The sequence below is a fragment of the Aquarana catesbeiana genome, linkage group LG01 (assembly GCF_042186555.1).
Source record: "Aquarana catesbeiana isolate 2022-GZ linkage group LG01, ASM4218655v1, whole genome shotgun sequence".
Taxonomy (NCBI): Eukaryota; Metazoa; Chordata; class Amphibia; order Anura; family Ranidae; genus Aquarana; species Aquarana catesbeiana.
Genome location: NC_133324.1, coordinates 857,245,341 through 857,266,392, shown reverse-complemented (window position 1 = coordinate 857,266,392; position 21,052 = coordinate 857,245,341). Strand labels below are relative to the sequence as shown.

The window sequence follows — 21,052 nt, the reverse complement described above, 5'->3', positions numbered from 1 at the left end:
TTGATAATAAATGGCTTCAGCCAAACACTAACCATAAGTGAAAGAAATGTTTTTGTGTTGTCATTCATATTCTCTGAAATGGCCAATAAATCATAAATTCTGCCAGGGTATGTAAACTTATGAGCACAGCTGTGTATATATGTGTATATTTGTATGTGTGTGTATGTATATATGTGTATATATACAGTGGGGACGGAAAGTATTCAGACCCCCTTAAATTTTTCACTCTTTGTTATATTGCAGCCATTTGTTAAAATCATTTAAGTTAATTTTTTTCCTCATTAATGTACACACAGCACCCCATATTGACAGAAAAACACAGAATTGTTGACATTTTTGCAGATTTATTAAAAAAGAAAAACTGAAATATCACATGGTCCTAAGTATTCAGACCCTTTGCTCGGTATTTAGTAGAAGCACCCTTTTGATCTAATACAGCCATGAGTCTTTATGGGAAAGATGCAACAGGTTTTTCACACCTGGATTTGGGGATCCTCTGCCATTCCTCCTTGCAGATCCTCTCCAGTTCTGTCAGGTTGGATGGTAAACGTTGGTGGACAGCCATTTTTAGGTCTCTCCAGAGATGCTCAATTGGGTTTAAGTCAGGGCTCTGGCTGGGCCATTCAAGAACAGTCACGGAGTTGTTGTGAAGCCACTCGTTTGTTATTTTAGCTGTGTGCTTAGGGTCATTGTCTTGTTGGAAGGTAAACCTTCGGCCCAGTCTGAAGTCCTGCGCACTCTGGAGAAGGTTTTCATCCAGGATATCCCATCCCCCGACTGCATCTCTGGAGCTCAGCCACAGTGATCTTTGGGTTCTTCTTTACCTCTCTCACCAAGGCTCTTCTCCCCCGATAGCTCAGTTTGGCTGGATGGCCAGCTCTAGGAAGGGTTCTGGTTGTCCCAAACTTCCTCCATTTAAGGATTATGGAGGCCACTGTGCTCTTACGAACCTTAAGTGTACCGGAATTTTTTTTGTAACCTTGGCCAGATCAGTGCCTTATCACAATTCTGTCTCTAAGCTCTTCAGGCAGTTCCTTTGACCTCATGGTTCTCATTTGCTCTGACATGCACTGTCAGCTGTAAGGTCTTATATAGACAGGTGTGTGGCTTTCCTAATCAAGTCCAATCAGTATAATCAAACACAGCTGGACTCAAATGAAGGTGTACAACCATATCAAGGATGATCAGAAGAAATGGACAGCACCTGAGTTAAATATATGAGTGTCACAGCAAAGGGTCTGAATACTTAGGACCATGTGATATTTCAGTTTTTCTTTTTTAATAAATCTGCAAAAATGTCAACAATTCTGTGTTTTTCTATCAATGTGGGGTGCTGTGTGTACATTAATGAGGAAAAAAAATGAACTTTAAATGATTTTAGCAAATGGCTGCAATATAACAAAGAGGGAAAAATTTAAGGGGGTCTGAATACTTTCCGTCCCCACTGTATATATGTGTGTATATATATATATATATATATATATATATATATATATATATATATATAAAATCTATATCTCCCATTGCCCATTGTGGATGTGCACATCTTTACTCTGGTCCTGAGCTGTTTTTTATCTCCAGCTGTGTCTTCCCCATATTGGCACTCTAAGCCCAGGATCACACTGAGCTGCGTGAATGAAGCCGTGCAAGTTCAGCTGAACTCGCACGATTTCACTCCCATATGTCAGTCCCGATTTCGCCCGCGATTTCAGAGACATCTGTGTGGGTTTCTGCACAAATGTCAATCGCAGCCCAAAATCGCAAAAAGTAGTACAGAAACTACTTTTTGAAATCGGTGTAGCGCCGCAGAGCACCGATTAGGTTGGTGCCATTGACAGCAATTGCTGCCGATTTGACATGCGATTTTGACATGTCAAATCGCATGTCAAAATGCTCCAGTGTGAACCAGGGCTTAGAGTTAGCATATCTGCAAGATAGAGTAGGACTGGCCAGAGGGCAGGGGCGGTCCATCCATTAGGGGCGCCCGGGCGCCACTCCCTCTCTCAGGGCCACACCCTATTCAGGGCACCGGCGCATGAATTACAGCAGACAGTTTTTTTGAAGCACCTGCTTAGAGCCGGAAGCTCTAATAGGCTTCAAAATAGGGTAGGCTCGGAACGCAAATGACTGGAGCCCACAGGGGGATGTTGCAACAGTGAATGAATATTTCTGTAATGGTGTATAGTGATCTGGAGACATTGGTCTGAGGCCTGTAATGCTGCAGAGTGCTCTAGACGGTGGTCTGAGGAGGCCTGTAAAGCTGCAGAGTGCTCTAAATGGTGGACTGAGGAGGCCTGTAATGATGCAGACAGTGCAGAGTGCTCTTTATGGTGATCTGAGGAGGACTGTAATGCTGCAGACAGTGCAGAGTACTCTTGATGGTGATCTGAGGAGGCCTGTAATGCTGCAGAGTGCTCTGGACGGTGGACTCAGGCAGGTCTGAGGGATGGCCTGTAATGCACAGTGCCCTGGATGTCGGTGGTCAGAAGAGGACTGTTGTAATGCTGCACAGTGATGGATGGTGGTTTCAGGTCTGAAAGATGGCCTGTAATGCACAGTGCCCTGGATGTCACTGCCAGTGGTCAGAGGAGGCCTGTTGCACGCAAAGCCTACAGGAATCACAGCATAGCGATACAGTTTAAGTATGTAGAGCGTACTGTAGAGTCTTTTCTATGCTTTATAAATTTTTGCAAAAAGCTTTAATAAATATTACCTAATTCAAAAAAGAAGCAATAAGATGGAAATGGGATGGTAAAGAAAGAAAATGGAAAGAAAGCTATGGTAATTGTTTTTATTATGGTCAGCAAGCTACCATATTTTTATTACTAAATGGGTCTTGATGACTGCCTCCCCCACTTACTACTCCCCCCCGGGTGTTGTTCTTTTTAACCCCCCCTCCCTACCACGTACCGCACGGCAGGAGATTCAGTTTTCTGTTCCCGGACAGGAAGTGAGCACTCAGTGTGTGCACTTCCTGTCAGTCCTGTCGGGAACAGGAAACTGAATCTCCTGTACCGCGTGGACTGCAGGAGGAAGGAAGAGGAGCTCGGCCACGCTACAGGCTGCAGCTTAAAGAAAGCAGCGGCCAGTGGTGCGGCTGGGGCCCCAGGCCAGCTCGGGGCCCCAAGCAATTGCTTGTTTTGCCTGTCCTGTCGCGACAAGCCTGGGCCTGTAATGCACAGTGCCCTGGATGCCACTGCCAGTGGTCAGAGGACAAGGAGGCCTGTAATGCTGCACAGTGCTGGATGGTGGTCTGAGGGATGGCCTGTAATGCACAGTGCCCTGGCAGCCACTGCCAATGGTCAGAGGAGGCCTGTAATGCACAGTTGCACACATAGTGCTCAGTCTGGACGGACGGTGGTCTGAGGGGAAGCCTCAGGCCTGCTGTAATTGTAATGTACTACACAACTGTTACTGTACACACTCGGTCTGCTTGGCTCTGGGCGCCTGAGGGAGCTGTCGTCTCGTGACTCAGGAGTGGGACAGACCCTGTCTCATCGGGGAGTTGGGAGGCCCCAGCCTGGCTTGCCTGTAATGCACAGTGCTGCTCTCTCACCCTCAGTTCTCTGGCAGTCGTCTCGTCACGGTGCACTTGCTTGCTGGGAGCGGATTGCGGAAGCAGGTGGAGCTCTGTGAAAAAATGTTAGTTCACCAGGGTAAACGTCCCTGCCTCACATTTTCGGCCCATTTTTGTTTGTTAACAAAAACGGATTTGATTTTCGTCATAGTTTTCAACAGTGGACGAAAATGTGCTGTACTTTTCGTTTCGTTTTTGTCACTGTAAAAATGCGCCTGACGAAAACTTTGACAAAAATGTTTTCATTGACGAAATTAACACTGGCTGTAACCCCTTTGTATTTATTATATATAGATTTGGATGGTTATTTTGGGAGCCAACTGGTTATTTTTCATAGATAACTAACTTTACCTGCTGATGCCCTCCACCCTTTTAAACTTTGTACATTTTTCCCATTGTGAATGTGCACAGCTTTACTCTGGTCCTGAGCTGTTTTTATCTCCAGCTGTGTCTGCCCCATATTGGCACTATATGCACACACTCTCACGAGTAGCTATTTTAGCAAATAAGTGTTGGCAAATCTGCAAGATAGAGTAGAACTGGCCAGAGAAGGATCACTTTGACACAGCTGGCCAGCTTGTAGATGTCTAGAGTTTGCAATAGGAAAGAGTTAACAAGTGGTAACACCTACTCAGTTTCTCATGTGTTGTATATATGAAGCTATTTGGACCCAAGCATTCATTTTCCTATTTACTGCATGGCGCAGGTTGGTAACTATAAAGGGCAGGGATGCCTGAAGTTGCTAATTTATTGGTTATAAGTGTATATGTGTATAAGTGTAACCCCTTTGTAAAATATATATCTAAATTTAACGTCCAGGTCTTATTAGAGAACTGCAGGTTGTCTGAGTTTGCAGGTGTGTACACTGCACAAGCCCCTGTTCACACCAGTGCGACTTGTCATGCGATTTGACAGTTTTACATTGCATGACAAGTTGCACCCTATTTGTGCCTATGGAACCATTTAAGTCAGTGCAATTCCGTCTTGCATCAATTTTAAAAAGATCCCTGCACTATTTTTGGTGATTTTAAAATACTTCAATAATTGCCTTTTGGAATTTCAATAATTTCCCTTTGGGGTTATTAAAGGTTGCATGACGTCGCACAGGACATTGCACTGACCAGCGTCTTGAAAATTGTACTGAAGTAGCGCGATTTCAAGGCCGCATTCAGTGTGAAGCGGGACTAAAGCTCAGGGCTTCAGCCAGGAGGGATGTGTGCTCTCATTTGGAGACAGTGGGGTTGATTTACTAAAACTGGAAAGTGCAAATTCTGGTGCAGCTCTGCATAGAAACCAATCAACTTCAATTTTTTTGTCAAAGTTTAATTGAACAAGCTGAAGTTAGAAGCTGATTGGCTACCATGCACAGCTGCACCAGATTTTGCACTCTACAGCTTTAGTAAATCAACCCCACTGTGTTCGGCTGCTTTCATACTGAGGCGTTGGGGGCGTCGGTAGTAATAGCGGCGCATTACCGTCATTTTAGCTGCGCTATTTGGCCGCTAGCGGGGTGCTTTTAACCCCCTCTAGCGGCCGAAAAAGGGTTAAAAGGGGTTTGGCGGCGCTGCAAAGATGCTGCTTGCAGGACTTTTTTTATACCGTCCTCCGGTGTGAAAGCACTTGGGCTTTCACACTGGAGTGAGAGAAGAGGCTCTTTACAGGCGCTATGCAGGTGCTATTTTTAGCGCTATAGCGCCTGTAAAGCGCCTCAGTGTGAAAGCAGTCTTGTTAGGCAGACTGGGTCTGGGAGACTGAGAAAGCAGGGACAACTAGGCAAGTCTAGGGGACTAAGGAAATCCATAACTCTTATGCCCTGTACACACAATAGGATTTTCCGATGGAAAATGTGTGATAGGAACTTGTTGTCGGAAATTCCGACCGTGTGTAGGCTCCATCACACATTTTCCATAGGAATTTCCAACACACAAAGTTTGACACACAAAGTTTTCTATAAAATTTTCCGACAACAAAATCCGTTGTCGGAAATTCCGATCGCGTGTACACAAATCCGGCGGACAAAGTGCTACGCATGCTTAGAATAAATTAAGAGACGAAAGCTATTGGCTACTGCCCCGTTTATAGTCCCGACGTACGTGTTTTACGTCACCGCGTTCAGAATGATTGGATTTTCCGACAACTTTGTGTAACTGTGTGTATGCAAAACAAGTTTGAGCCAACATCCATCGGAAAAAATCCATGGATTTTGTTGTCGGAATGTCCGATCAATGTCCGACCTTGTGTTCAGGGCATTAGAGGAGTGAGAGAGCCCAGAGTGTCAGGAGAATTGCTCTTGAAAGGCCAGGAATATGCCCATACAGCAGGGAGCATTTCGACTAAAGGCTGAGTGAGCCAGGAGAACCAAGTGAGCTGGGGAGCTTGGTCCGCAGGACCAGTGTAAAGAGCAGTGGTGCTGCTGACGAGAGAGCCAGGAGGCTCAGCATTTTCCGTTGCCTGATTTGGGCATGTGAAACTGCAAACCCTGTGAGGGCAAGCTCTAAAAACAAAGTTTGGACTGACATGATCTCACTTACAAAATGCTACTACCACTGAGCTAAACATCCCCCATATCATTAGCAAGTATGGGGTAGAGCATAGAAAGTATATGTTTCATCAGGCCCTACTCCATGCAGAGGACCCCAAACATTATTGGGCATATGCAGCATTTGAAGCGTGGATCAGTAAAGAGGCTATAAAAGTGGTACAGTTGAAGGGTTCTCCAGAAGCCACAAATGGAGCTAGTTGTGTAAAGTGGAACACGACGTAGACAACAGAATGCAGGATCATCTAGCCATACAAAGAGACTACAAACGCTCTTTGGATATACCCAGTGACAATTGAGGGTTGCCCAAGACTGGAAACATAGAGGAGGGTGCTGGAGATATAATCCCTAAAAGAAATAATATCATTAAGGTGGTACCTATTGTAAGGTGAGCCTGTATAGGGGCCCAAGAGTCAGGTGTTCACCACAGAAGGTGATGAAGGGAGAATGATGTTGCAAACTGTTCCGTCTCTACCCATAGTTTCTAAAATTGATACCTAAACCAATACACTATTCTGGTTTGGTGAGATACAGCATAATATAAGGAGACATCCTGAAGTCCCATGCTTACCTTAGCTTTGGGCATGTGAGGTACTGACTGGCAATCTAACTGGTTTATGTGCCCAAACAAAACGCAGGAAGGTTGTTTTGATTTCCCTAAAAAAGGATCCTGACTAGCAGAGCCAGGATTATGTATAAAATAAATTTTCTAGCAGCGTAATGCAGAATTGTGTTTTGTTTTTTTTGTTTTTTTTTATTTGGCAGAAAACGTGAAATTTTGGAATTGATACTGAAAATATGACTGATCAAGCCAAAAACTGTCTTTTATTTAAGGATAGTGGTCATATGAAGCCATTTATTATCATAGTTGTTTGGCTCATTTTTAAATCATAATGATAACAGAAATCACCCAAATTGCCCTGATCAAAAGTTTACATACCCTGGTATGTTTGGCCTTTGTACAGACACACAAGGTGGCACACACAGTTTAAAATCGGAAATTGTGGCTTTTAAAATTGCAATTACTGTCTGTGTATAAATAGTCAATGAGTTTGTTAGCTCTCACATGGATACAATGAGCAGACTAGATACTGAGCAATGGGGAGCAGATAAGAACTGTCAAAAGACCTGCATAACAAGGTAATTGAACTTTATAAACATGTAAAAGGATATACAGAGATATCCAAAGCCTTGAATATGCCATTCAGTACTGTTTGATCATTTATTAAGAAGTGAAAAATTCCGGCATCTCTTGATACCAAAGCAAGGTCTGGTAGACCAAAAAAGATTGCAGCCACAACTGCCAAAAGAATTGTTCGGGATACAAAAAAAAACTCACAGGTAACCTCAATAGAAATACAGGCTGCTCTGGAAAAAGATGGTGTGGTTGTTTCAAGGAGCACAATATAACAATGCTTGAACAAAAATGAGTTGCGTGGTCAAGTTGCCAGAAAGAAGCCTTTACTGCGCCAATGCTACAAAAAAGCCTGGTTACAATATGCCCGACAACACCTTGACATGCCTCACCGCTTCTGGCACACTGTAATGTGGAGTGACAAGACCAAAATACAGCTTTATGGTCACAACTATAAGCACCATAGGTGTGCGCAGCCTATTGCATTAGGGTGTGCACCCCAAAGATTAAACACACATGTGTATATATTATATATATATATATATATATATATATATATATATATATATATATATACACTATCTCACAAAAGCGAGTACACCCCTCACATTTTTGTGAATATTTTATTCTATCTTTTCATGTGACAACACTGAAGAAATTACACTTTGCTACAATGTAAAGTAGTGAGTGTACAGCTTGTATAATGGTGTAAATTTGCTGTCCCCTCAAAATAACTCAACGCACAGCCATTAATGTCTAAACCGCTGGCAACAAAAGTGAGTACAAGTGAAAATGTCCAAATTGGGCCCAAAGTGTCATTATTTTCCAGCACTGCCTTAACCCTCTTGGGCATGGAGTTCACCAGAGCTTCACAGGTTGCCACTGGAGTCCTCTTCCACTCCTCCATGACGACTCTGGGGAGATCTCAAACATGCAGTTCATGCAAGACGACTAAAGACTTTGCATGAGCTGGAGGCATTTTGCCAAGACGAATGGGCAGCTATGACACCTGCAAGCATTCAGAGCCTTATAGACAACTGTTACAAAAGACTGCATGCTGTCATTGATGCTAAAGGGGGCAATACACAATATTAAGAACTAAGGGTATGCAGATTTTTGAACAGGGGTCGTTTCTTTTTTTTTACTTTTTGCCATGTTTTGTTTTATGATTGTGCCATTCTGTTATGACCTACAGTTGAATATGAATCCCATAAGAAATAAAAGAAATAAAGAAATGTGTTTTACCTGCTTACTCTTTTCTCATTTTCTTTAAAGATTGTACATAATGTATATTACCAATTCTCCAAGGGGATGCAAACTTTTGAGCACAACTGTAAATTAAAACTTTTTGCTGGGTCCAGGTAAAAAAAAAAAAAAGAACACTTTTGTACATGATTTTTGTCAGGTTTAGTCATGTTTGCTAATTCCAAAGGTTGTAGGTGTTATGAGTTATGCACTAAGTCAATTGCAGCTATCATGGGTTACTGTTTATCAATCGTCCATTGGTTTACTGAATCATTAGGGCCTCTGCTAATAATTTATTGGCCTAATCTCAGTAATTAACATATAGCTGTTATATAAAAATGGAGTTTAGTCATGTTACAAATAAATGTCAATGAGATAAAAAGAAGTTGAATCATGTATCTAATGTCATCTTTTTTTAAATTTTCAGTTTAAATATTTTTTAGGTATGAAAGGTTATGTATTACAAATCATGCTTTCAATTTACAATAATCTCACATTTGCATGGCTACTGTATGGCAGCATTGTCTCTTTGCTTTGGAAATATATCTGATAAATTATATCTCAATAGAGCGAGGTTTAGTGTACATTCTGCAGTTATATGGTGGTCAACTTTTAAAAGATTTTCATACTTTACAGGATGAATTTGGTTTGCCCACTAAAGGTTTTTTTTTCAATATTTACAGCTCTGCCATGCTATTCAAACGCAGTCGAGATTGACCTCTTGGGTTTATATTACACCCACAATAATTAACCAAAACCTAGTAGCAATTTCTAAGTAAAGACAAATAACAAAGCTTTATAGTGCATTGCTACAGGAAATGTCAAAGTCAAATTCTCTGAGGTGCAGGACATATTGGCAAACGGACATTGGCCCCCTTACCAATGAGAAGTGGTCCGATGTTCCTAATAATGTAGGACAAGTATCCCTTTCTGCATCTCAGAGACTTACCTAACTTTTTATTATACATCATGCTTATTATACCCCTAAGAAACTTTATAAGTGGCATAAGAGGGATACTCCTTAATGTCCACGATGTGAAAGGGAGGTTGGTACATTGGTACATATGATGTGGAGATATCCTAAGTTGGTTAGGTATTGGACCTTAGCCCTGGATACTATTAATAAGGTGTTCAGAAATAATGTCCTGTTGGAATCCAAGATATGTGTATTGGGGTGGCTGGATGGAGAGTTTTATACCCCTCAGAGGTATGTGGCAATTCTTTGATTGTTGTATATAGCACAAAAGTTGATAGCGCAGAAACTTACCAACTTACTCTTTGCGGGTAAAATCTGTAAATTAAGTTTTGCTAAGAGAAAATATGGTTTATCAACATAAGGGATGCCCAGATACATTTATAAAACTCTGGGGAAAACAGTTAGACACTCTAGGGTTGATTTTGTCACAATTACCGGTAGTTAGAGAAAGGTTGTTAGGGTGGACTCTTCCCTCCCCCATTTTGTTTTCTTTTGGAATTGGAGGAAAATAATAAAGTACATGGAAACTAATACTGTAGATGGAAGTTTGTAAGATTATCACACATATAAAAGGGGTGGTAGGATATACCACACATGGAGGTTTCAATAATTATTTAACACTAAATGGAATATTGGAAATTGTGGAGAATCTCTCAGATATTTAGAGAGTCATAAATATCTGTTATATTTATAAAATGAGTAAGTTATAAGGGTTGTAGAGGGTATATACTGTGTATATATGTATGTATGTGTGTGTGTGTGTGTGTGTGTGTGTGTGTATATATATATAAATATATGTAATATATTTATTTATATTACTGTATATAAATATTTAAGTATTCACTCTATATTAATGGAATGTCTAATTATTAAGATAACTGGAGAAAAGATTTTTGTTTAATGAACTGTATGTATGTGTTGTGTAAAAAGGAAAAATATAAGTTTAATAAAAAGTATTTTAACTGGAAAAAAAAATTGTATCTCTATGCAAAACCTTTTTTTTGCTTGTTTTGAATAAAGCATGGAAGACCCTCTGTCCAATTTTTAGTGCTTATGTAGGCTTATGTAAGGCGAGGTGTTTGATGGACGTTATGTTTCACCTTGCATGCGTTCATTTGCAGGAAACAAAGGTGTAATCCGGTCCAGGTTGTACCAGCCACCTTGGCAGGATTGGTTCCAGACCACATTTTGCAATCCATTAGTAACCACCAGCAGGTGGTATAAATAGAGCAGGATTGGAGCAGGGGATTACTCTTGGCCTGGGACTCAGGAAGTTTGCATGTGACAGAAAGAAAAAGGTTTGCATTAGGCCCCTTTCACACTGGCGTGGTGGGGGCGTCGGCGGTACAACAGCGCTATTTTTAGCGCTGCTGTACCGTCGTTCTTGCAGCGGTATTCGGCCGCTAGCGGTTCGGTTTTAACACCCGCTGGCGGCCGAAAAAGGGTTAAATCCGCTCGTACAGCGCGGCTGTAGCCGCGGTATTACCGCGGTATGGCCGCGCTGTCCCATTGATTTCAATAGGCAGGAGCGGTTTAGGAGCGGTGAATACTTTTTACCGTCCTGCGAGTGCACCGCTTCAGTGTGAAAGCCCTCGGGCTTTCACACTGAACAAACAGCGGAGGCTGTTTAGGGGCGGTTTTCAGGCGGTATTTTTAGCGCAATACCGCCTGAAAACCGCTCCAGTGTGAAAGGGGCCTTATCTTTGTTTTGTTGGTGACTGGGAGAAGCCCTTCACCTGTGAGTTAGGAAACCTGAAATGTTTAGTTAGTGCCTGGATGGCAAGGATTTATTTTCTGTTTTGTTTGATTTCCATGCAACCTGTTAAAATAAAACTGGCTACAAGTCAGATTTTAAGAAGGTAGTCTGTACTACCTTTTTCTCAGGAAAGGTCATCCCCATTTGAGCTAACTCCCCACAGTATGTCTAAAGCTCTTTGAGAGATAAGTAACGTTATTGACCTATTTTCGCATCTTAAATCCAGCCCCTACAAAATATATATAACAAGGGACAAAAGGAAAAGGGCTTCAGAATTAAAGCCCAACTGAAGAGATGTTAAAAAAAATCCACTTTTTGAACCCCATCTGCTCTCCCTCATGTATAAGCTGTTGAATGCCCCTACGAAAGACTACAATCCTCCTTATATCTGCAAGTGGGATGCTGCTTTGCAGGCTTTTGAAATCACAAATCAAGGGGGTCATCTAATTAGCCCATAGTTCTACTATTGCTAACCACTTTTAGGAACAGGGCAACAAATTGATGTCTAGGTGTTATAGGATTCCAGTGTTAGGGTCCTTTCACACGGGCGGTCCGTCCGGCGGACCCTGCTTTGCTCAGCAGGGGAGTCCGTCTCCGCTCCCTGTGCTGAGATGGACCTGTCAGAGCCCCGCTTTCCTCTATGGGGAGATCTGATGAAAACGGACGGCCTGTCCGTTTTCATAAGATTCTGTCCGTGAAATCCAGACGGATAGTTACCCTATTTTCCATCTGTCTAGATTTCACAGACAGGATCGGATCGGATAGCAGCGGGTGTCAGTGGACATGTCACCGCTGACATCCTCCGCTCCATAGGAGTGAACGGAGGCTCCGATCAGATCCGCCTGAAAAACTGACAGGTGGACCTGATCGGAAAGCCCGTTTGAAAGGGGCCTTACTAAAAAAAAATTACCCTTAAGTCACCAAATTGTGCTGGAAGTGTGAGAGAGAGAGCCTGGTACACTATTACATTTTTTTTCTTTTTTTGCCAATGTCCTTCCAAAAGTTCTGGATGGGAGTTAAGAATGTTGTCTTTCAATTGACATCAGTAGACCTCGGCACAGATCCTTTAGGTAACCTGTTACAACTTAATAAGGTACCACTGCAATGCTAAAAAAATGCACTGACTGCCCACATGTTGAATGTAGCTCATGCTTACATCCCAGGTTCAAGGAAGCAAACTTCCCCACCAACTCTTGGTCACTGGTTTCACAAATTAAATTAGATCCATTGAGTGCTTGACAGCTATGCACTATAATAGAGAGGACAAATTTAGAGACACCTGGCTCTCACAGTCAGACTATTCTTGCTCTTCTCTGTATACTTGGGTGGTGTCCCAGACCTCAGTAGTGTAGGGGACCTGATATACTAACGGTGGGGACCTGACCCATGATTTAAATATTAACCTCAATGGACCTCATGCATGGAGAAGTGACTGGGAGATGGTGGAGCAGGGGGGGGTTCTTTTCTCCTTCTCTACTTCTCTCCTCGTCCATCTCATTCCCCCTACTTTAATTTTATTTGCCCCCCCCCTTTTTTTTCCTTAGGCCGCTTATTTTGTTTGATCTTGGGCATCCCCACTCTTTATTTTTCTGTATATGTTTAACCCTTCTTACCCCTATCTTGGGGTAGGGAGGGGGAAGGAGAGAAAAATTCAAAATGACACACATTATGATATATTGTACAAAATGCCTATATGTAATAAGGCTACCAAACCATTCTTTTATAGGTCTACATGAATAGTGACTTTAATTTGTCCAAACATTTGTCACCATAGAACACGTTCTCCATATATATAACTTGTACCTTCTAGCTGGGTATCCTCCAAAGCATTTATCCAAGTAGCCACTATTTCTGTGCTATATTCCTGCAGGAACCATATACCACTGCATCATGACCTTATAAGCTGCTTCTCTATTAGTATTGTTTAGTGAACATTTAGCATTGGTTCCCTAGTTTTGTGCCGAATCATGTACTGTTTTAGTTAAAGGAGAAGTCCAGCTTGAGCTTTTTAGGCTGGGCTTCTCCACAGGAGTAAAGTACCACCATCATACCACCATCATACTATACCCTCTGTTTCTTAGCTGGAGAGCCTAATGTATCAAACATACGAGATGTTGGTCTACCTACTTATCTATTCATTATTTCATTTATCTCATAGCATGCTACTCCTGATGATTGGCTTTAAACGCCATGAAACGCGTTGAGTCCACACTCAAGGGTGCCAGGTTATAGCTTGTATCATTATGAATTCATCTTACTATCTTCTGTGTGTTTTATGTCCTATATTATGTATTGTTTATCATGACAATTATGTATAATATTTTTTTTATTATTGCCTTTTGTACCAATCATGTCCTTTTATGTATAAATATTAAATATGTGACTATTTTGCATCGAATATGTTTATATCGTGCACTATGTATTGTACACAAGAATTATTTATTCATTATAGGGACTACCCATTGGGGACTGGTTACAATTAATATTCTTCACTAACATAACAAATCCATCACATCCCTTACTAACAGACACACCTCACTCAAAGTCCCGCATCCATTACTTTCGTTTTTTATTTATCTCCTAGGGATGGAGGCATGTCTGTTGTGTTTGGACTGACTTCGGTCACTTTCTGTTTTTTTATCTTGTTCATACAGTGGTAATTTGACATTACTGTGCAATGCATGATTGCCTTATATTGATGATCTCACTCTCTTGAGAGCCCTTCTGTGTTAGGAATCACAGGAGGATAATATTAACATAGATATGGTTATTTGCACTACCCTTATATAAATGAAAAGTCTGCAGCCTTAGCTTCGGTCGTGCACCTACAGTATGTGCTGAAATGGCTCACTCTGATTTCACTGCACACTGTGAGCTTCTTACAACCCCAATTCCAAAAAAGTTGGGACGCTGTGTAAAATCTACATAAAGACCGAATGCAATGATTTGTAAATCTCATAAACGCGTATTTTATTCACAATAGAAAATAGAAAACCTATCAAATGTTTCAATTGAGAAAATGTACCATTTTAAGAAAAAAAGAAAGTAATTTTGAAACTGGCAACGGCACTTCTCAAATAACTTGGGACAGGGCAACAAAAAGCTGGCAAAGTAAGTGGTACTAACAAGGAAGAGCTGGAAGAACATTTTGCAAGTGTTTAGGTTAATTGGCAACAGGTCATCTACATGATTGGGTATAAAAGGAGCATCTTAAAGAGTCAGAGTGTCAAGATGGGCAGAGATTCACCAATCTGAGAGAAGCTGCATCTAAAAATTGTTGAACAGTTTCAGAATAATGTTCCTAAATATAAAATTGCAAAGACTTTATATAAATAATCATCATCCACAGTACATAATATCATCAACAGATTCAGAGAATCTGGAGAAAACTCTTAGCACAAGAGACAAGGCCGAAACGCAGTATTGGAAGAACGTGATCTTTAGGCCCTCAGACGTCACTGCAATAAAAACAGGCATGATTCATAGAAACAAACATAGAAAAGTGACAGCAGAAAAAGACTGAGTAGTCTATCGAGTCTGCCCATTTTTTTTTCTTTTTTGGGGGGGGGGGGGTTTACTTATTTTTCATTAACCTTGTTGTCTGACTATAGATCTACAGTATATTTATCCCAAACATGTTTGAAGCCATTTACTGTTGACTGTCTCACTACCTCTGCTGGTAGTTTATTCCAATCATCAACTACCCTTTCAGTAAAATAATACTTTCTAAGATTTGTTTTGAACTTTCGTCCAGTAAGTTTGAGGTCATGTCCCCGTGTTCTTGATTTTGGTTATATATTGAAAAGACTGTTTTCCTGAACCTTATTCACCCCCTTGATGATTAAAGGTTTCAATCATGTCTCCCCTTTCCCTTATTTCCTCCAGACTACATATTAAGTTCCTGAAGTCTCTCTTGATATGTTTTATTCTATGATTCTTCATTAACCTTGTTGTCTGACTATAGATCTATGTTTATTCCAAGCATGTTTGAAGCCATTTACTGTTGACTGTCTCTCTAGCAGCGGTGCTGAAAGTGTGTAAGCCAAGAGGCTGAAGATTTGAACTATACAGTAATGGTGGACCCCCCTGCAAGGGAAATTGCTGTTATTTTCTTTGAACTTTGTTTCCTTTAAATAAAAGCGGGTTGCCAAGCCTTTAAATTAGTCTGGAATGACACATGTTCCTGAAACCGCATGTACCACTTGAGTTTAATCACCCCAGAATCTTACAATATCACGTTTCTGAAGTCGCGCTCGATATGTTTTATCCCCCCACACCTTTCACCATTTTTGTTACCCGTCTCTGGACTCATTCTATCTTATCATTATCTTTTTGTAAGTGAGGTCCCCAGAATTGGACACAGTATTCTAAATGCGGTCACACCAAAGATCTATGTAGGGGAATCAGAACCTCCTTCCTCCTGCTGGTGATCCCTCCAGTGATGCATCCTAGAATTCTGTTTGCTTTTTCCCCATGACTGGTCACTTTGTTTGCTCATTTTGCAATCATCTGAAATAAGCCCCAAATATTTTTCTTTTGTAGTGCTGGCTAACACTGTACCCCCAATGTTATACTCTCTCAGGGGATTCTTTTTCCCTAGGTGCATTATTTTAGATTTAGAAATATTAAACTGCGGTCTCCACTGCTTTGATCAATCTTCCAGCAATGCCAGATCATGTTCCATGTTACAGACCAGTGGCGGCCCATCCATAGGGGGTGCACGGGCGGCGCCCCCCCCCCTCTAGGCAGTCAAAAATAAATAAAATAAATATTTTTTTTTTTTAAACGGCCCTTAAAAAAAAAAAAATCGAAAAAAAGTTCCTTAAGTGCACTGTGTACTATGGGAAGCACCATGTCTATGCAATCACAAGATTGCAGATGAGGCGCTTCATTTGCGGGCTTTTGATCTATCGCGCCAAACAACTTCTGCCTGGCGCTCGTAGTATGTATTACTACGGCCGGGTGCTTTGAGTAACAGTCGAGTTATGATGCACTTCCAGTTTTCTCTCTCCCAGTGCGCCCAAGCAGAGGAAGCATGAGGAGCGGACTCCTCCACCGCTGCTGCTGCCCCCTGAAGGAGACACAGCAGGAGGAGAGGACACCACAGCAATGTAAGTGCCAGACCTCCCGCGGAGAACGGGGGGGAAGGGGGGGTTGATGGGACACAGTGAGGCTGCATTTGATGGGACACAGTGAGGCTGTATTTGATGGGACACAGTGAGGCTGTATTTGATGGGACAGTGAGGCTGTATTTGATGGGGCACAGTGAGGCACAGTGGGAGTGTTTGATATGGCACAGTGACTGCGTTTGTTGCGCACAGTGGCTGCATTTGATGGGCACAGTGGCTGCGTTTGATGGCACAGAGGCTGCATTTGATGGGACATAGTGAGGCTGCATTTGATGGGACACAGTGAGGCTGCATTTGATGGGACACAGTGAGGCTGCATTTGATGTGACACAGTGAGGCTGCATTTGATGGGACAGTGAGGCTGCATTTGATGGGACACAGTGAGGCTGCATTTGATGGGACAGTGAGGCTGCATTTGATGGGACACAGTGAGGCTGCATTTGATGGGACACAGTGAGGCTGCATTTGATGGGACACAGTGAGGCTGCATTTGATGGGACACAGTGAGGCTGCATTTGAAGGGACACAGTGAGGCTGCATTTGATGGGACACAGTGAGGCTGCATTTGATGGGACAGTGAGGCTGCATTTGATGGGACAGTGAGGCTGCATTTGATGGGACTCAATGAGGCTGCATTTGATGGGACTCAATGAGGCTGCATTTATTATTGTATGGCACTGTATCAAATACCTTGCTGAAATAAAGATATGCTATTTGATACAGTTCCACACAATGATCTAAAACAAAAGTTGTACATGCTAGGATGTAACCCTTGGGTGGTTCAGTGGATATGCAGTTGGCTAAAGGATAGATACCAGAGTGTGACTGTAAATGGGGTTCACTCAGAACAGAGACCAGTCACTAGTGGGGTACCATAAGGCTCTATACTGGGTCCTGTTCTATTTAACCTATATGTAAGTGAATCATTGCATTATTTTTTTTTTTTTTTTTTTGTAGACTCTACACCGCTTCCCAACATTTCTGGAACTGGGGTTGTGTAAGTTGCAGCAATTCAAACATACCCTGTCTCATTTCCTGGCTGGAAGATATCAAGTATCATCTAGTCCTTTCCTCCCCTAGCATTACTGTGCCTGGCCCACCCTTTTTATTCATTGTATTTCAGTACTTTCAATCTTGGAGTTCAGCATCAAATGTGGGCATTACCTAGGGCAGTCTACATGCCAATACAGTCTGCCCAAGAATGTTGATGCAGCCAGACTGACATCTACCCATCAAGGCATTTTGATATTTGCATAACTCCTCCCAGGATCCAGGCAACTGCTGTGAGGTTTAGTAAAGCTATGTACAGGATTCCTATCAAATTTGGTTTTGATGCTAATTGTTATTATGATAAAAACATTCTCGTGTAGCGTTAACAGTGAAGATTTAGTAAGAATTCGGGCTAATTCACAATAGTGCACTCATCTGCATTTTAGCCCAGCTGTAAAAAAGCCGGACAATGCAAGGACACCAAAAAAACAATATTTTTTATGGATCCTGTTCACACTACAATGCTGCGTTGATCTGCGTTGCATTACGTTAAATTAAACATGTATGCATTTTAACGCAATGCGGGTCAACGCAGTGACCATACAATCACCCATACCAGTGGCCATCTTTGGGGGATGGGAGAGGGAGGAAAAGAGAAGTGTGTGCAGATCAAGTGCCTTCTGTCGGCATGTCAGGATTTATTGACATTGACGACTTTGTAGCCCATGTTTGGGCACATAAAATTCTTTACGACACAAAGCAAAAGGATTACAAGGATAACCATCTTCACTCAGCTCCCCATCTCTAACCCACAGAATGTGATGTCACAGGAAAATGCAGTGCATCTTAATGCGCTCTAAAATTAGTGTCAACACATGTCAAAATACACATCAATGCAAGTCAGCGTGTGCCAAAATTCGCATAAAATGGATGGAAATGTACATCCATTTTCCCTGCATTTTATTGCAAGTCAGTGTGAATTTAGCCTCAAAGGGTCAATACTGAAAACATGATCTTCCTGTAGATAACCTCTCTGCTCAATGTGTTTGCGTTAACTCTCACACCTCAAAGTCTATCCTTAGTGCTCCCTATGCAGTCTCTATAAAGTAAAATAATTGTACTACATATCAGGGAGAGTGAGACCCCCTTTGTGAAGGCCATGCCAGGTGGATACAACAGACACCCAGTCTATGGGTGAATCCAATCTTATCTGACAGTTTTGCATAGGCTAACCCTTTATATTTACTGAGCAAATGTTTAACTCATTATTAAATCCAGTCATAAGTATAATATGTAACCGCAAAACAAACATTTTACTTGAAAAAAGCCAATATGGCGGTCCTACCTTTTTGGGCAGTAGTACAAACTGCAAGCAATAACCCAAAGAAGAGGGTATTAAGGATGTTCATAGTGGAGGTCTGGATGAAAGTTTAGGAGGAACCGTCTCAGTCCAGTCTGAATGCGTTTAATGTGTTCTAGAACTGGTCATAGAACACGCTCCTTATCTTGCTTCTTCTATAATGCTCCATTAATCACTCTGCAATCCGTAATTTTATGGCAGCACAGAGGGTAAAATCCACTCTTTCCCTTAGTAACAAATTAACTCCACTCTTTTCAGGCTCAAGTAGAATAAAAAATAAATGATTTGTATCACAAAGTTTACCAACTTTTTAGATTAGTAAAAAATATTATTTCATTAGAAAGCACTCACAATAACATAACAATGATCAACAGCAAAGTAGAACAATAGTCTATGAAAAAGAAAAAAAACAACCAATGAAGCATCACAACCAAGTAAAGTCAGCTACATATTTTAACTTCTTTTTTTTTTTTTTTTTTTTTAAATACATTTTCTTTTTAATCTTCTTTTTTTTTTTAAATAAATACCTGGTAATTCAATTGTCCCCCCAGAGTTGTCACCTCTATGTCCTCGGCATCTCACAGGGGAGAAGGGTGAGTGGGATGCCCTTTTCGATCCCTCTTCTCAACTTTGGCAGCCTGAAGAGTACTGTAGCACAGGGGCTATGAAAAACCGTTGCTCCCTCTCTAGAAAAAGTAAAAGCCAACTAATATTGTAGGTAATAAACCCAAAAGTGGATACACCAGAAACTTTATAAAATAAAAAGTGTTTTCCCCAGCTGGCTCACCAATTCAGAGATGCAGCACCACTCCTCTTTCAGGTTGAATGATTCCCAACGTCATTCAACCTACTTCCTATGAGAATCCACTCTCTGTCCTGGACACACAGGAGAATGCTGCAGATTGTTGTGCCACATCACTACAAGGCAGCTCTCTGTGAGGAATGTCAGAAACCATGATATCAGACCGAGACAGAAGTACAGTTAAATCTGATGTTTGTATATTGGTATATATTGTTTTACCATGTATGTGGATTGCCAAATGTTTACATTATATGCATATTTTATTGGCCTGTAATTATTGCTGTTGTGTTTCAGATGCGCAACAATTGTAATAAATCTACATTATTTTACGTCCTTGACATGTTTCTTGACTAACCATATTCACCTCACTCAAAGTCCCAGGGCGAACCGCTTGTATATATGTATTGATTTAGGGATGCAAGTGATATTGGGGTAACACCAGACCTTGGATCATTTATGTTTCTATAGAATTCGGGTGGAAGACACCCATTTAGCCCACAACCTGGTCTGTTGTCACCACTAGCCATTATGTCAGTATACATCTACTACTGGCCATATACAGATGGGCAGTTGATCTCTGGGCTGGCCCAGTGCCCTCTTGCTGTTCCCTGTCTATGACAGTTTTCTCCATCCAGTCCGGGAGCTGCGATATGTGTCAAAGGGTGTCTTCCTAGACCCCCTACTGTCCCCTCCCGCCCTTGTGGTTTTGGGGGGCGGCACCCACAAATCAACGTCATGTTTTCCAGGCCCATTGGCGGGGCGCCAATCCTGGCGTCATTACCTTTGGGCTGTGTTTTTACCATCTCGAAGAATGGGGGACACCGCGTCTTGTGGCCCCAGCAGCGACGAGTGTCTTTAGCGCTCGTACGTTGCTCTGTTAGCACATGATGTTGGGGGTGGAGCATTTGGTCCCCCCCCCCGGGGGTATAATTGGAGCCTGACATGGCAGCTTTTCTCACTCACATCATGAGTTCACACACACCAGCTGCACTTCCACGATGGGATGGTCTCACATCACACCCAGGTAAATTGTTTTGCTGTTTAGCTTAGTTGACATTTTAGCACATTTGTTTGCCTTTTCCTTCAACTCCCACTGTATTCCACTCAATGTGCACTTGCACACATATTGGCCCAACATTTCTTTCTGTAATGTCCTTTATTTATGCCCTTTTAGTCTCCCAACATATACCAGCATTTACTTTATGCTGGTCCCTATACATTTATATGTATATGAAACAACGCAGGAAAATCACCTGCATCTACATACTCTTATTATTTTTGCAATATGCATACCCAACACAGCAGGAAGTTTACCTTATTCGCAGGGTCTTTCTGATATTAACATACATTTTTTTTTTTTTTACCATCTTTACAGTTCATGATCATGGACAAGGGGAGACTTCTAGGGACACTTATATTTGTATCTACCAAGGCCATGTCAGTGCTCCGGTTGTCCCCCCGTTGGGGTTACCTTTTGCTCCGCTCCCTCAGCTCCCGTGCTGGATGTTTGTTGCTGCCGCCGCCGATGGAATCAGCGACTGAT

General features: G+C 41.8%; 1 protein-coding gene across 1 annotated transcript in view; it reads right to left on the bottom strand.

The window, feature by feature from the left end:
* The window catches only part of SMIM24 (small integral membrane protein 24), a 35,945-nt gene extending 17,056 nt beyond the window's left edge, over positions 1 to 18,889 (bottom strand). Inside the window, exon 1 of the mRNA XM_073612291.1 lies at positions 18,693 to 18,889. Coding sequence (XP_073468392.1) covers positions 18,693 to 18,756 — 64 coding nt within the window. The 5' untranslated portion in view covers positions 18,757 to 18,889. The remainder of the gene's footprint in view (positions 1 to 18,692) is intronic.
* Between the last annotated feature and the right edge of the window lie 2,163 nt (positions 18,890 to 21,052).